The sequence below is a fragment of the Bos javanicus genome, chromosome 11 (assembly GCF_032452875.1).
Source record: "Bos javanicus breed banteng chromosome 11, ARS-OSU_banteng_1.0, whole genome shotgun sequence".
Classification (NCBI taxonomy): Eukaryota; Metazoa; Chordata; class Mammalia; order Artiodactyla; family Bovidae; genus Bos; species Bos javanicus.
Genome location: NC_083878.1, coordinates 70,654,086 through 70,671,615, shown reverse-complemented (window position 1 = coordinate 70,671,615; position 17,530 = coordinate 70,654,086). Strand labels below are relative to the sequence as shown.

At 47.4% G+C, this 17,530-nt stretch overlaps 1 protein-coding gene across 1 annotated transcript in view; it reads left to right on the top strand.

Annotated features, from left to right (window-relative positions):
* The window catches only part of TOGARAM2 (TOG array regulator of axonemal microtubules 2), a 44,463-nt gene extending 32,371 nt beyond the window's left edge, over positions 1–12,092 (top strand). The window contains 2 exon segments of the mRNA XM_061431380.1: positions 6,332–6,418; positions 11,615–12,092. Of these exon segments, the coding sequence (XP_061287364.1) occupies positions 6,332–6,418; positions 11,615–11,952 (425 nt within the window). The 3' untranslated portion in view covers positions 11,953–12,092.
* Positions 12,093–17,530: the final 5,438 nt, after the last annotated feature.

Below are 17,530 nucleotides of genomic sequence, written 5' to 3'. Positions count from 1 at the left end.
ATGCATAGCTGATTAGCAAGGTTGTGGTAGTTTCAGGTGAGCAGTGAAGGGATTCAGCCATACACACACGTGTATCCCTTCTCCCTCAAGCCTCCTTCCCATCCACACTGGCACATAACATTGAGTAGAGTTCCCTGCGGTTATCCATTTTGTCGTTGGATATCCATTTTGAATACAGCAGTGTGTATATGACCTTCTGTGGTCCATTCCTTTGCTAGATGATTAGATGGTCATATCTGGTGTATCTAGTACACAGACTGAAGTGCAAGTTCAAAACCTCAGGTATGTGAGAACGTAGTAAATGATAGACTTATGTCCAGACCAGTAGTCTTTCACAAACTAGTCTTGCCTTGATGTGAGGAAATGTTTGATCTGAGAACCACTGTTGGCTCTGTTGCCATATGTTCCAATGAGCACAGAGCCATGTCCTGCCTCTGGAATGCACAGAGCATCCATCCCCATGGTGCGGCTGGAAATGCCACCTGACACACCCACCCCTCCTCCCCATCCCGCACCCTGGCCTGAGCCCAGCTCCCTGGGGCTGGGACACCAGCTGTGTCCTTGGCTGGAGCCTCCAGGAGAAGTTTCAGTTACAAATTAAAGGCCTGGTCAGGCCCTTCTCCGCCTCTCGAGATCATAAATATTGTCAATTTCCTCTCTTCATCTCAGAGGGAATTTATGATTTGCTGAGTTTGTTGCTGTAGAACAAACAAAATAAATCCAGCTCTAAATTACAGCTTGTTCTCTGCACTGCTCTGGGTAAGTGAGATTGCTGTTGCCAATAACCAAGGCTCTTGGTAAATCACCGTGGGCCCTAGATTTATTGGGAAAACCAGCACCAAGCAAAATAGGCTTTAGCTATTTGAAGAGGCTGAGCACCCTTGTCTAGGGAGAGGAGCTTTTAACTCTTCCCAGCCCAGGGATTTTAGTTTCCCCTTTTCAGCCATTGAGCTGGCCTCCTTGAGCACACCGGAGCACCTGAACTTTGAGCTACAGAATCTGATGTCTCACACAGTCACAAGGCTCATGTCTCCTCTACCTGGGGCCCTGCTGTACCTACCTGGGCTGGACACCCAGAAAAGGGAGCCTAGGGATGGCCTGCTTTCATGATCTGACCCACCTTGAGGCAGGTTACAGCATCTAGGAAGATGTCTAAGGTTCTCCTTTCCTCCTGGAACAGGGTCCCCTTGGGGATGGCTGATAGTGCTCCCTCTGTCCATCAGCTGGACGATTTGGTACAAGGAGAATGGAGGCAGGGGAAGCGGCCCCGTCCTCCTGTCTAATCTTTAGGTGGGTGCTAGGCTGGAATGGAATGGAGTTGGCTTCAAAGGGATGGATGGAGCCCACTGACGCCTGGCACAAGGCTCCTGTGGCTCCCAAAGTGTCAAGCCTAGGGTCTTGGCTCCTGGTCATTTGAGCCATGCCCTTCCAGCCTAACCAGTAATGCTTGGTTTTGGAAGTGTTCTTAACTGTGAAGTCATGAGCCTACTTCTCAATCCATGAAGGTCAGAACTGGTAGGATTCAGTTGCTAAGCTTTGCCAAAGAATAGTCCTCTTCTGCCTGGAATGGTCTAGGCCTGCCCTGCAGAGGAAATAATGGATACAAGAAACAAAACTTCCCAGTGTCCCGGGGGACTGGGTGGTGGATGTAGAGACTGCGGCAGGTGTGACAGGAGAGGAGGGGCATACACCCTCTTTCCCGAATCACCCAGGCTGAGTCCGGCAGCTCTAGTTGACCCTTAGCCCTCACAGACCCCTCCTGTAGTGGCATGGGGTCCTTTGAGCAGAAGGAGCTTTCTCCCAAGCTGGCCTCTTCATGCCCCATGAGGGACTCTGGGCTCCAGGCTGGAGAGAAGCTATGAAATCCTATGAGATAATTGTGTGGAAAGTCACAGCACATTACTGTTTGTTTCCCACTCAATGGGGCTCAAGGGGGTCAAAAACACAGACGGGGCAGGCTGTCTTCTGGCATAAAGTCCAGTTGACACAGCCAAACTGGGAGATTGGTCTTTTCAGGTGACCTCTTGTTTTTAGGTGACCTCTTGTTTCTAGAATCGGGTGATATAGTCTGGGCTGCTGCTGCTAAGTCGCTTCAGTCGTGTCTGACTCTGTGCGACCCCATAGACGGCAGCCCCCAGGCTCCCCGTCCCTGGGATTCTCCAGGCAAGAACACTGGAGTGGGTTGCCATTTCCTTCTCCAATGCATGAAAGTGAAAAGTGAAAGTGAAGTCGCTCAGTCGTGTCCGACCCTCAGCGACCCCATGGACTGCAGCCTACCAGGCTCCTCCGTCCATGGGATTTTCTAGGCAGGAGTACTGGAGTGGGGTGCCATTGCCTTCTTCTCCTTTCACTTAACACCACTCAATTTCCCATGCTGTTAAGTAGTCTTTCTAGTTAGCTTTATTAAAAATATAAAGTTTACTTTCCACCTCTGTAAAAGTCATACTTATTAATTACTGAGCAAAAGAAAAATGGAAGCATTTGGAAGGAAAATAACTTACAGTCTGGACTCCTTAAAGAAACCATTGCTGACAGTCAGCATTTTTCATGTTAGGTATTTTTTTCTGTGTATATTTGTGTACAGTGTCATGATAATATTACACATTGAAATTTGCATCCTGTTATCTTCCTGACCCAAGGATTGAACCTGGGTCTCCTGCATTCCAGGCAGACGCTTTAACCTCTGAGCCACCAGGGAAGCCCCTTTTAAAAAGCAGAGCATGAGTATTTACACATAATTATGCACTTGAGTCACTTTCAACAGCTCCATCACGTGCTATGTCATAGCTTGTATTTTTGTTTTGGTGGCTTATTCCGTTTCCCTGCAATGAACAGACCTAGATTTGGTGGCCACAGAGAATTCAGGTGTGTGGCATAACTTACAGGTGGTGGTGGTGATTTAGTCACTAAATTGTGTCTGACTCTGCAAGTCCATGGACTGTAGCCCCCCAAGCTCCTCTGTCCATGGAATTCGCCAGGCAAGAAAGCTGGAGAGGGTTGTCATTTCCTTCTCAGGGGATCTTCTCAACCCAGGGACTGAACCCGCATCTCCTGTTTGGCAGGTAGATTCCTTACCACTGAGTCACCTGGGAGTCATAACTTACTGAGTCTTGTGCTTATTGTTGGGAGCCCAGTTTGACTCCAGTGTCTTTGCTACCGCTGTTTATGATACCATGTTTTTTTTTTTTTTTCATGCTTTCTTAAAAGCTCTTCTCTGGCTTCCCAGTAGCCTGGGAATGACATGGCCTGGTAGCCTTGGAATCACGTTGAATGAGACAGGTGTGAGGCCTGCTAGACCTCAGCCCACTGTAGAGAGGGGAGGCTCATTGTAGGCTCAGGGAGGCCGAGATGACTGGCTTGCCAGCCCATGGCTAATTTCTCTATACTGAAGGCTTTGCTTTCCCTTTTGTGTGGACAGCATCAAGGCCAGTGTGGCTTCTTATGGTATGTAAAAGGAGCCTATGAAAACTCTGTGTTAGTCTAATTGAGCATGGATTTTTAAGTTTTTGAAAGTTAGATTCCAGCCTCTTAATTGAAGAGGATTCAATTAAGGTTGCTGAGGTTCATGAAGGTTGCTGGGCTTTCAGAGTATTTTAGGGTAATCATAGTAATAGTAGCAACAATAACTTATATTTGCATAGTAACTGTCTTCTCAAGGCAGTATCCTAAGCAGCTCTATGTGGAAAGTACTAATATTATCCCCATTTTATAGATGGGTAAACTGAGGTTTAGAGAGGGTGACTTGTCCAACATCTCACAGTGAAACATGGAAGGGCCAGGGTTCAGACCCAGGCGATCTGGACCCAGTCTACCCCCTTAGCCATTGTCCTTTACTGACTCCCAGTAAACCTAGGAGTGACACAAATGGTGAGCTGTCACTATGGAAGTAGTCAGAGGCAGAAAGGCAACTACTTGGGGTGTTATCTGGGGTGCATAGACCAGTTTAGGCCAACTTAGTGTGTCTGCTTTAGCATTGCCTTGCTGTCCATAAGCATTTATTGGGCATCTGTTGTGTGTCAGGCACCATGGGAGCATGGGCTGGCACAGATGTCCCCTGGCTGTGCATTTTCAAGTATTCTCCAAGATCTCCACTTCTCTCGGGCTCTGGCAGGTCATATCAGTGGCCAGGGGTGGGGAGGTCTAGCGGCACCCAAGAATGTTCTGGACTGAGTGTTGATGGGGGAGAGCAAGGGGAAGAAGTCCTTGTTCACAGAGGTGAGCTCATGGCTGTCATTAGCCATGGGTGGGGTGACAACCAGAAGCACCTGGAAACAATAATGCAGGTGATGTTGATATAAAAATCTATTCTTACACATTTATAGCTTTACCAGGACACCCTGAGACCACTTCTTGCTAACTGAAATATTCTAGAACCTGGTATCTCTTTTATCTTTCCAAACAAATTATTTTACTCTGGAACTTTTGCAAGTTGCAGAGATGCACAGGATGTACATGTATACATTTTCCCCTCTGTGTTTCTTACAGGTCTCAGCAGGGAAGCAAGGGAAGCATAAGTTAGCTCTTAGCTAGAATGGCTGCCTGAAGGGAAAAACAAAGCTTTGATTGCCCATCTCTGGGGATGCTGAGGCTCGGTGCTGAGGCATGGAAGGAACTCAGAGAAGGTGGAACACGCCTGGAAAAACTTCCTTAGGCAGGTTGCTCATCTCTGTCTCCTGCAGAGAAATCTGGCCTTGAGATGGTCAGCTCCTGAAACAGGACACCCTTGCTGGGTGCACCTCACCTCCCAGAACCACATCCCTGAAAAATGCATTTTGGTCCTTGCTCACCTCCCATGGAATTCTGCTGTGCCTGCAGTGATTGCAGATACTGAGAGCTATGTGTGCTGGGCACCTCCTCAGATCTTGAAGGGGCAATCCAGGAGTAAAAGGAGTCCATTCCTGCCTTGTGTATTGTCTGGGTTAGCACCCCTTTCTCAGGTAAAGGGCCACTGGCTTCATCTTGCAGATCTTTGGTGAAGGATACAGGACTTCAAGTGTAGTAGTTTGGGAAACCAGGAGGTGTCAGCTAGAATGGGGAAGAGGGAGCAGCTTCTGAAATCAGTAGCTGTGGGATCTGGCTGGAGTTTACTTTAGAAGTACAATCAAAGAAGATCAGTGAGTCTCTTTATCCCCAGAACACCCCCAGCCCATTTTCTGGGGCTTTATCATTAGTGGTCCATCTCTAATAAACACTCCTTTAAAAGGCAGAAGAGCTCCGGCCCCAGGCTTCACCCATGGGTAAGACTGGACTGCTGAGTATAGGGGTGCAGGAAGGTTATAAACTACCGAGAGATCACTTGTGCCCCTCACCATCCCCAGCCTGCACATTCCCTCCTCTGATCCTACCAGAACCAGCCAGGGCTTCTGCTCCAGATAGGGTGACCAACCATCATGGTTTCCCAGGGATGCGGGGCTTTCAGTGCTAAAATGGGGAAGGTCCTGGGCAGATGGAGAACATGTTGGTCACCATAGCTCCAGAACCCCCAGGCTCTTGCTTACATGAGCATGGAGCCTCCCACTCTCTGTAAGAGTTCATGATCGAGTGTCTGTCTCTTTGTCAAAGGAGTCTCTTGAAGGAAAAGAGGAGCAGGAGGAGGACCAGGTTTCATTTAGTTCTTAGCTCCATGCCTGTTACGTAGTGGATATCAGTAAATGTTCAGTGTGGAAATAATTGACCAGCTGGCTGTGGGTATGTTCTATTGGTTAGAGCCCAAGTTCAGGCTTTGAGGAGATACATGTTTTCTGAATTCTGATCCTAGTTATGATTATGGCTCAGTGCCTCAGTTTCCACTAAAACTATATCTCTATATCCACATCTGTATCCATTCATCCATCTTTCTCTCTATATCATTCATCTATCTGTTTTCTCTTAATATCATCTATATCTATCATATTCTTTGTCTATCATCTACCTATTATCTATATCTATCATCTATAATACTGATCTACCTCTCAATTATTTAGCTATGTTGCTTTCTCTCTCATTTACCAATCATGCATCTATCATCAGTCATCTATATCTGTCTATCTACTTATTTTTCTCTAAAGCTCACAGCAGTTTTGAAGAAATATAGACAATATGAACCAGATCTTCTGGGAGTAAATGGGGCCAGTGTGGGTGCCAGTCTAACTGTCATAGGCCGCTCACTGTTCCTCAAACACTCCGTGTACATTCACTATTTTTCCAGGCACCATTGTAACCTGGAAAAATTAATCCAGCTTCCCAAAGGGGCTCTTCCCTATGAAGGTGCAGCGGGTACCTTGCCCTGAACAACTGGTGCCTCTGCTCAGGCCACGGCATCATGACCGCTGACACTCTCCTTCTCTTCCAGACAACCTTGGCCTTCTACAAGTGTTTGCTGGGCGGGTGCGCTTCCTGAGTGGCCGTGCTATGCTTGATGTCACGGAACGTCTGGCCGGTGAGTCCCAGCCTTCCAGCCCATCTCTCTTCTTCTCTCCTGGCATGTAGTTGAGCCACCCACTTAGACAAAAAAAACCATCAAATAATCCTATAAACCATTTAAAAAATGTGATAAGCTGCTTGTTTAAAAAAATGTATTATTTATTTATTTAGCTATGTTAGGTCTTAGCTGCGGCATGAAGGATCTTCGATCTTCCTGTGACAGGCAGGATTTTTTCTTTTTTAGTTGCTGCATGTGGGATCTATAGTTGTGGCATGTGGGATCTAGTTCCCTGACCAGAGATTGAACCTGGGCTCCCTGCCTTGGGAGTATGGAGTCTTAGTTCCTGGACCACGAGGGGAGTTTCAATAATCTGCTCTTAAAAAATAATTCCAGAGGTGCTCAGTGTGTGTTGCCTGCCTGAGGGCATCATTCCCGCTCCTCTGCCCACCCTCATCTCTTGCTCCTGGTCTTACCTCTGCACCCTGGTTCAATCCTCCCAGGGCCCCTGGAGTGGCCCCTTACTTCTGGTCCAGGTGCCAGGCCTGCTCTGAACAGATGGCCTGAGTGAGATTGGGCTGGGGGCTACGATGCAGCTTCAGGGCCAGGTTGGGGTGCCCTGAAGTGAGAATGGGGTCATGTAGCACCTTGGGTATCAGACGATGAACCCTTTCCTGTTACTCAAAATCAGCATTCTCTGATTGTATAGGTACTTTATGGGCCCCAGTGGATATCCATTTACTGTAAATATTATCCATCTATTTCCAATTGAGCTCAAAAACAAGAGTTTTTACATAGTTCTTCTATTAACTCTGTGTCAGCCAGGAACAGGGAAGAAAACTTCAATTGTCACAAGGCATGGACTAATAATAGCACAGCTTAACACGGGAGTAAATCTTCTGTTAATTACTTTAGCTGCCTTTTAAGCTCGACTTTAATGGCATTTTCCTCATGATGCTGGGACTGTCAGCTGGGGGGACACCCAGCTCCCCTCAGGCAGGTGAATGTGGACTGAGAGTGGAACTGAGCTTTCTGGGGCCAGGGTGTAGATGTCTCGCTGCCAGAGGGGAGAGTCCAGGGGAGAGGCGTCATGGGGGGAGGAGTGGCTGAGGTGTGACAGATTAGGGGGAGGTGAGCCCTTTACCCTTTGGTGGGGTCAGGGAGCCTGGGCTCAGCTGCCTGGGATAGTTTTCACCTCCATGTTCACAGGAGAGATTCAGTGGAGATTTAGGAAACCTTTGAGTTATTTGTTGTTGTTCAGTAGCTCAGTCGGGTTTGACTCTTTGCGACCCCATGGACTGCAGCATGCCAGGCTTCCCTGTCCTTCGCCATTTCCTGGAGTTTGCTCGTGTTCATTGAGTCAGTGATGCCATCCAACCATCTTGTCCTCTGTCACTCCCTTCTCCTTCTGCCTTCAATCTTTCCCAGCATAAGGGTCTTCTCCAAAGAGTCAGTTCTTCATATCAGGGGGCCAAAGTATTGGAGCTTCAGCTTTAGCAGTAGTCCTTCCAATGAATATTCAGGGTTGATTGCCTTTAGGCTTGACTGGTTTGACCTTCTTGCTGTCCAAGGGACTCTCAAGAGCCTTCTCCAGCATGACACTTCAAAAGCATCAGTTCTTCAGCACTCAGCCTTCTTTATGGTACGACTCTCACATCCATATGTGACTACTGGAAAAACCATAGCTTTGACTATATGGACCTCTATTGGCAAAGTAATATCTCTGTTGTTTAATATGCTGTCTAGTATGGAGGGTTAATCGGATGATTCGTTTTCTTTCCCTTCCCTCTGGCTGCCCCTGACTCCTCCCCCTTGCTCCCCCCCACCCAGTCCCTTACCCCTTTCCCTCCCCTTGCCCCTCCCCTCCCTTGTTCCTCCTCCACCACTTGCATTCCTCCCACCTCCCCTTGCTCTGCCCATCTCCCTTTGCTCCTCCTACCCTCCCACCACCCTTGGGCCTGACCAGGTGGCTTCATGGTTAACTGTGCCCTTCCTTCTCAGCCTGTTTCCAGCACAGGTAACATAACTCTCACTTCTTGGTTCCCATGTTATGACGTCAATGTGGCTGAGTTGGCTCCTTTGGTGCAGTCCTGCCTTCCCAGGAATGAGGACCTCTTTGACTTTGGAATTTTCCAGAGTCAGTTTTCGTTCCAATCCCTAAGAAAGGCAATGCCAAAGAATGCTCAAACTACCACACAATTGCACTCATCTCACATGCTAGCAAAGTAATGCTCAAAATTCTCCAAGCCAGGCTTCAACAATATGTGAACCATGAACTTCCAGATGTTCAAGCTGGTTTTAGAAAAGGTAGAGCTCAAATTGCCAACATCCGCTGGATCATGGAAAAAGGAAGAGAGTTCCAGAAAAACATCTATTTCTGCTTTATCGACTATGCCAAAGCCTTTGACTGTGTGGATCACAATAAACTGTGGAAGATTCTTCAAGAGATGGAAATACCAGACCACTTGACCTGCTTCTTGAGAAACCTGTATGCAGGTCAGGAAGCAACAGTTAGAACTGGACATGGAACAACAGACTGGTTCCAAATAGAAAAGGAGTAGGTTAAGGCTGTATATTGTCACAGTGCTTATTTAACTTCTATGCAGAGTACATCATGAGAAACGCTGGACTGGAAGAAACACAAGCTGGAATCAAGATTGCTGGGAGAAATATCAATAACCTCAGATATGCAGATGACACCACCCTTATGGCAGAAAGCGAAGAACTAAAGAGCCTCTTGATGAAAGTGAAAGAGGAGAGTGAAAAAGTTGGCTTAAAGCCCAACATTCAGAAAACTAAGATCATGGCATCCAGTCCCATCACTTCATGGCAAACAGTTGGATAAACAGTGGAAACAGTGTTAGACTTTATTTTTTTGGGCTCCAAAATCACTGCAGATGGTGATTGCAGCCATGAAATAAAAAGATGCTTCCTCCTTGGAAGAAAAGTTATGACCAACCTAGATAGCATATTAAAAAACAGACATTACTTTGCCAACAAAGGTCCGTATAGTCAAGGCTATGTTTTTTTCAGTAGTCATGTATGGATGTGAGAGTTGGACTATAAAGAAAGCTGAGTGCCAAAGAATTGATGCTTTTGAACTGTGGTGTTGGAGAAGACTCTTGAGAGTCCCTTGGACTGCAAGGAGATCCAACCAGTCAATCCTAAAGGAAATCAGTCCTGAATGTTCATTGGAAGGACTGATGTTGAAGCTGAAACTCCAATACTTTGGCCACTTGATGTGAAGAGCGGACTCATTGGAAAAGACCCCGATGCTGGGAAAGATTGAAGGCAGGAGGAGGAGATTGAGGAGGAGAAGGGGATGACAGAGGATGAGATGGTTGGATGGCATCACCGACTCAATGGGCATGAGTTTGAGTAAACTCCGGGAGTTGGTGATGGACAGGGAGGCCTGGTGTGCTTGCAGTCCATGGGGTCGCAAAGAATTGGACACGACTGAGCGACTGAACTGAACTGTGTTACTGGGCATGCCCCAAGAGGCCCGCAGTGTGGGGTACAGGAACCCTGAGGGTATGGCCAGAAAGTCAAGATACACATTCCATGGGAGATGGCACAGGGAAGGCCTCAGGCTGAGCTGAGGGGGGCCAGGCCATCCTCGCTGGTTCACCACTGTCCCAGGCTGGCTCTGAAATCACAGGGGCACATGCTGCAAAGTATCCTGGGGGATTGGATGAAGTTGAGTTGATGAAGGAAGGACAAATTGGGGGTCTCTCTAAAAAATAAAACTCCAGACCAGCCCCTGAAATGTGGTACTCCTAGAAATCTGGGGCAGCGAGCAGTGGGAAGAGAGTGGGCTTGGGAGTCAAGGCAGGCTTGGCTTCTGCCTTCTGCCCTTGTTAGCTGTGGGGTCTTGGGCCATCTCCTTGACCCCTGAGTGTTGGTTTCCTTCTCTGTGAAACAGACGACTGTCCTGCCTCTCAGGTGAGAGTGAAATGGAGTCATGATAGAAACCTCTGAGCCCCGGGCTCAGGCTCAGGCAGTGCTAGTTTCCAGGGTGTGTTTCAGCTCAGGAAAGCTTCCAGTTTCTTCGCCCATAAATAAATCAAGTGCTTCTCTCAGCAGTCTTTGCCTTCACCAACACTTATCCTTTGGCAGAATGACACGCAGAGTGTGCTGATTGTCAAGCAAGCATTGTTAGCACGAACGCACTTTAGTTGATGCGACCAAAGCTGAGGGCTCTAGCAACCTGTCTGAAGCGGCGTGGGGTACCCCTTGACATGGCCTTGACATTGGGGGCAGCCCTGGCACTTTCTGTGTGATGGAGGGCTTGCTGGCAGGTTTTAGCCTGTCTCTGAGTTTTCCAAGGTTTAGAGAAGGCAGGGGGCCTGGGGTAACCAGATTTGGAGGGTTCATCATTGGAATGAACGACTCTGAATGAGGATCCGTGCAGAGCTTGATGGTTTACAAAGCACGTTTGTGCCTCCTGAGTTACTACTGGGCTTGTCATGAGATTTGGCATTGAGACACCAGGGAGGCCATGATGGTCTTATCTCCTGCTGGCAGTTTTATTTTCCAGAATGCTTCATTTGAGAGAATCCTGATCTTTCTTCCTAGAACAAGTTTTCTCTGTGTGAGTTCTCCTAGGTGGTAATGCAGATTAAAGCACTTCTAGGGCTAGCTTCTCCGTCATGTGCATACCCGCACAGGCACTTCACCTGCATCTATTATCTAACAATCTCAAGACTTTGGTTCAGAATTCTTTTCCTCACTTTACAGGTTAGGGGATAGGCTCAGACAGGTTGGGTGGCTTTCTCAAGCTCACACGGCTAGTAAATAGCAGAGAGGATTGCAGTCCAGATGTGCCTGCGTCTTCCCTTTGCCCTGGGCTTCAGGGACCAATTACTCTGTCACAGGCTCTGAGCACTTTTGCCTTTGCATACCCCCTCCTCCATAAACCAACAAACCCAAAGTTTAAAATTATATTTTATGATTGGTTGATATGAACTCAAATATAGAGCAGGTTAGACAACTTCATACTTTTTTTTCCTTCTGATTTTAAAAGAATTTAAAATATTTCCATGGGTCCTAAAGCAAGTTGTGAGCCCTAGGTCATGTGTCTAATGACCCAGGCAGTCGGCCCCCTGGGTTGCCTGCCTTTTGGAGGACAGAGTTGGTGTCCCCTTCCAAGAGAAGGCGGTGAGAGAGGGAGAGAGTGCCTGATTCAAGTAACTGTCCCTCTTTTCTGTATGACAGTGATGGTGGCCTCGGTTTGCCCCCGAAAGCCTCAGGCTGTGGAGCGCCACGTCCTTCCAGTCCTCTGGTACTTCCTGAACAGCATGATGGGGAACGGCGTCCTGCCCGGGCACAGCGGGAATGTCCGCAGGGCTGTCTGCCGGCTGTGCAGGAGCCTTCAGGAGCAGATGGGCTCCCGGCTGCAGGACTTGGCTGCCGGCCAGCCAAAGCAAGTCCTCAAAATGCTCCAGGAGCTCTTAGACACAGAATCCCCGTGAGGAAGCCCCGAGGTCATCGACGGGGGGAAGGCATCCAACAGCCGGACAACTGGCAGCTCAGGCCCCTTTCTTCTGGGTTAAAGGTGGATCTGGGATGGGCGACTGTTATTTTTATCTTATTTTATTTTTTATGATGGAATAATCTCCTGGTCTATTTTCCCTTAGAGTTCCAGATGTATATAATATATTTTGAAGTAGAAATAAAAGAATTGCTTATTTTTCTAAGGTTTTATTATCTTGTATTTTTTTCTTACCTCGGAGAATTTTTCAATAGTTAGGTTTGTGCCAAAGAAAACAGAACGCGATATGGAAACACCCTAAGTGCCCAATTTTGGGTGAATGGATAAAGATGATGTAGCACACGCACTCCCCACACGTGTAACATATGTGTGCGCACACACACACACGTACTGTAATACTAAGCCATAAAAAAGATGAAATCCTGCAACAACATGGGTGAAACTCGGAGGTATTACGATAAGTGGAATAAATCAAGTGGAGAAAGACAAATACCTTAAGATTTCACTCATCTGTGGAATATGAAAGAACAAAAGCAAAACAAACAAACGAACAAACTAAACAGAAGCAAATAGTTACAGAAAATGGAGTACTAGTTACCATAGAAGAAGGGTTGTAGCGGGGATGGGCAAAAAGGGGTAAGAGGATTAATCGTAAGGTGATGAAAACCTTTGGTGGTAAATTCATTGTCATGTATAGAGAAGTCAAAATATAGTATTGTACACATAAAGGATGTGTACCTGATGCTGGGAAAGATTGAAGGCAGGAGGAGAAGGGGACAACAGAAGATGAGATGGTTGGATGGCATCACCGACTCGATGGACATGATTTTGAGCAAGCTCTGGGAGTTGGTGATGGATGGGGAAGCCTGGCGTGCTTGCTGTCCATGGGGTCGCAAAGAGTTGAACATGACTGAGTGACTGAACTGACTGACACACAAAGAATTCAAGAAAGAAAACAAAACATGGCAATAGTAAAACCAGTTGCTGATGCTACCGAGACAAAGAACTAGGAAGAAAAAGTGTGGCACAGACCCTCCATGTGGCAGACCATGTTGCAGCATAGCTCCTGTCTGTGAAAAGCTGGAGAAGCCCTGCTGCACCCAGAGACCCTGAGCTGGTCACTCAAATCCAGCGTCATAAGCCTGATGTGGGGTGAACGCAAGCATCTCTGGGAGCATCCTGCTCCTGCTTTACAATATCTTCAGTGCGGCATCTGCTGGTCCTGTGGGAACCTTTTATTTTATTTTATTTTATTTGTGGGAACCTTTTAAAGGATCTAAAGGCAAGGAGAGTTTGATACTGACATTGGCATTACTAAAAGCCTTCTCTGGAAGGTGACTTTCTGTCTAGTTTCTGAAGAGGACTAGCTTATGTTTCACACTTGAAACTTTTTTCAAACTCTATTCACTTATTTATTTTTGGCTGTGCTTGGGCTTTGTTGCTGCACAGGGTTTTCTCTAGTTTCGGCGAGCAGGGGTGCCCTCCAGTTGTGCTGCAGGGGCTTCTCATTGCAGTGGCTTCTCCCGTTGTGGAGTACGGGCCCTAGGGCACACGGGCTTCAGTAGTTGTGGCACGTGGGTGCAGTAGTTGTGGCTCTTGGGCTCTAGAGCACAGGCTCAGTAGGTGGCACACGGGTTTAGTTGTCATTCAATATGTGGGATCTTCCTGGATCAGGGATCAAATCCATGTCTCCTGCATTGGCAGGTAGATTCTTTACCACTGAGCCACGAGAGGAGCCCTCACCCTTGAAACTTAAAGGACCGGATGAAGAATAAAGCTCCAGATGTGCAGATGTCTTGTGGGAGCTCTGAAACCACACAGGTTAATCTGGCTGGGTCAGATCATGGAGTTGGAGAGGTGTGTTGGGTGTGGGCTGGCCCAGAACACAAAGGTGGAGCCACTGATGGAGCGATGAGAGAATGGGAGACGGGGTCCTGGCAGTGAGAGGGGAACAATGTCTCAGGCTGGGGTTCTGGACACAGTGAGCGTGGCTCTGTCTTGCCTAGGGCCAGTGACAGGTTGACGACAGTATGACCAGGAAGAATTAGAGCTCAGATCATAACCTCTAACACATGGTACGGTGAAGGCTGAAGGGGCAACATCCCAGTGCCAACCAAGGAGCCATAGCACCTCTGGGGCAGATCCGAAGGCAAGTCCCCGAGGCCCAGCTTCAGACCAGCAAGTTTTCTGGCAGGCCCACCAGTGGACCCCTCTCCACTGTCACCCGCCCCCAGGTTCAGCATCAGGTCCACTTCAGTGTTCTGAGCCCCTCCTGAGAGTATAGCCCAGAGCAGGCTGGGAAGCTTTGAACCAACTCAATTATTTCCAAACCCCTGGATGCCCCCATCTGGGGAAGCCTCTTTTTCATTATGTGGTGTTGCCACTGCATAACTAGGCTCTCCCCTCCCCTTGGCATAAATGCCCTGGGGTGAGGCTAGCCGTGGTGCAGTCATCCTGGGACTTGGGCTTTTAACAGGCGGCTTAAGTGTGTGGGTAATTCCAGTCCCAGCCTGAGCGGCTTCTCACCTCCTTGTGACCTTTGCTGGGGCTTCCCCCTGCACCACCTCGCCCTTTGTTGATTCTGACTGCTGCTGCTGCTGCTAAGTCGCTTCAGTCGTGTCCGACTCTGTGCGACCTCATAGATGGCAGCCCACCAGGCTCCCCCATCCCTGGGATTCTCCAGGCAAGAACACTGGAGTGGGTTGCCATTTCCTTCTCCAATACAGGAAAGTGAAAAGTGAAAGTGAAGTCACTCAGTCATGTCCGACTCTTAGCGACCCCGTGGACTGCAGCCCACCAGGCTCCTCTGTCCATGGGATTTTCCAGGCAACAGTACTGGAGTGGGGTGCCATTGCCTTTTCCAGTTGATTCTGATTGGCTGAGGTTAAAGACCTGCTAGCTGGTGAACCCATCAAAGATACCCAAGAGGCTGATTTTACACAATTTAATTAATTGAGTCTGCTTGGACTCTAAGTAGGCTTTTTCGGTTTGGTTGGGAGACTGACTTTTTCTGCTGGTCCAGATCCTAGAGCCTTAGGGACTTCCTTGGCATCCAGTGGTTAAGATTTCACCTTCCCATGCACGGGGTGAGGATTCAATCCCTGGTTGAGGAGCTAAAATTTTTTTTAAGAAAAAAAAAGTTCCTAGAGCCTGTCAGAACATTTCAGATTTTTTTTATAACTATAAACATGCGTGCTAGGTTGCTTCAGTTGTGTCCGACTCTTTGTGACCCCATGAACTGTAGCCCTAGCCTGCCAGGCTCCTCTGCTCATGGGATTTCCCAGGCAAGAATACTGGAGTAGGTTGCCCTGCCCTCCTCAAGAAGACCTTCTTGACCCAGGGATGGAACCCGAGCCTATTATGTCTCCAGCATTGGCAGGTGGGTTCCTTACCACTAGCGCCACCTGGGAAGCCCGATAGAACTGTAGGAGCTGAGGGATTTTGAAGGCAGAAGTTAAACTCAGAGACATTGCCCTGTCTTCCTGCACTTGTTCTGCCTTCTGTCTTCAAACCGGAAGCTTTCCATCTCCTATACTTTGTACCCATCCTCATAGTTGGGTGTTTAACTGAAAACATCTGAAAAGCAAAGAATAAATCTTTATGTGTGGTTTTTTTTTTTCCTTCACTATCTTAGGATTTAATCTAGTCTCTGGGCAGCTAGGCTCTGCGGGTGACACTCCTGGCACAAATCAGTGGGGAGGGGCTGGATGCTTCTGGGTGCCTCAGGAAATTATGTGGAACCTAGGAAAATGGTAGAGATGATCCTATTTGCAAGAATAGAGAGGCAGATGTAGGGAATGGATGTGTGGACACAGGGTGGGGCAGTGGGGTGGAAATAAGCCAGGAGATTGTGATTGGTGTACTGCCATGTGTAAAGCACCCAGCTAGTGGGAACCTGTTGGACAGCACAGGGAGCCCAGCTCTGTGATGACCTGGTGAGATGGGATGGAGCAGGGTGGGAGGGAGATCCAAGAGGGAGGGCCTATGTACATATACAGCTGACTCACTTCATTGCACAGCGGAGGCTGGCGAAACGTGGTAGAGCAACTATAATCCAATTAAAAAAAAAAAGTTCCTGAATCATTACTTTTAAAGCAAAGGGAAGACAGTTTATTAGTAACCTGGGCCTGTCAGGAGTGCCTGGAAGAATGAGGCTTATTGGGAATGAAGACTGTCCTGAAAACATGGCGGGTTTGAGCAGAGCCCACTCCATTCTTTGCTTGGTTGTGTGCAGCCAGGAGCTCTACTTACAAGATGCCCTTGGGGTGGGAATACAGCCTTGAGCAATGGAAGAGCTTTTTTCTCTCTTTCTGTCTGTCTTACTTTCTCTTTCTCCAGTGTCAGAATCAAGGAACAAAGGCTTGTCTTCCTTGCTTGGGAGTTTTTGACATTTTCTTACAGGCTCCACTTCTCTTATTCTCTCTTCCCTGCTTCAATTCTTGTCTCCTGAGTGAAGAAATGTTTCTCCATTCTGATTACACTTCAGAATCATCCAGTGAGATCTGAAAAAATGCTGAGGCTTGGGCCTACCCCTGGGGGTTTTGATTCAATCCATATGGGGTAGGGCCAAGGCAGCTGCTTTTTCTGTTTTTGTTTATTTATTTATTTATTTTTTGAACTTTTATTTTTTAAAAATTTTTATTTTTTTAAAAATTTTATTTTATTTTTAAACTTTACAATACTGTATTGGTTTTGCCAAATATTGAAATGAATCCGCCACAGGTATACATGTTTTCAGGATACAGAAGTGAGAAGGGTGGGTGGGAGGGTGGGGGGGTGGTGATGGTCTGAGGCATGGGGAGTGTGGGGAAGGGTGATTGGAGACTGGAGATACAAGACTGTTGCTCTGTGCAGGTTCAGCTAAGCTACATGCTTCTTCATGGGCTGCTGCTGCTGCTGCTGTGAAGTCACTTCAGTCGTGTCCAACTCTGTGCCACCCCTGAGACGGCAGCCCACCAGGCTCCGCCGTCCCTGGGATTCTCCAGGCAAGAACACTGGAGTGGGTTGCCATTTCCTTCTCCAATGCATGAAAGTGAAAAATGAAAGTGAAGTCGCTCAGTCGTGTCCGACTCTTAGCGACCCCATGGACTGCAGCCTACCAAGCTCTTCCGTCTATGGGATTTTCCAGGCAGGAATACTGGAGTGGGACACATGTTCAAAAGACGATGGCCTTAGCATGTTCTGAGAGTGTAGTTTTTGGCCCTGTGACATCAAGAGGTCATGACATTTACACATGCCCATTTGGAGGATGGGTGGTCCCAACCAGTCTTAACTGGCTTGAGCTGGGCAACAGCTGACTCCAAGTTCCTGAAAAACAACTTGGGCAAACAATAATACATAATGCTTGGAAGACACACAAGTTTTTGTAAAAACAATTGAAGTGAGCTTAGTCCGTAAAGCCAGGTTACAGTTATTATTTATTAAGCAAGTTATAATTTAATGGGTCTAACTGATGACTAGTCTTGGTTTCACAACGTATTGTTTGATACATTTATATATTGCAAAATGATTACCACCATAGCATTAACTAAAACGTCCATCTGGTCACACAATCACTACTGTTTTTGTGTGTTGAGAACATTTAATATTTACTCTCTTGGTAACAGTCATCTATATAACACAGAATAATTAGCAGTAAT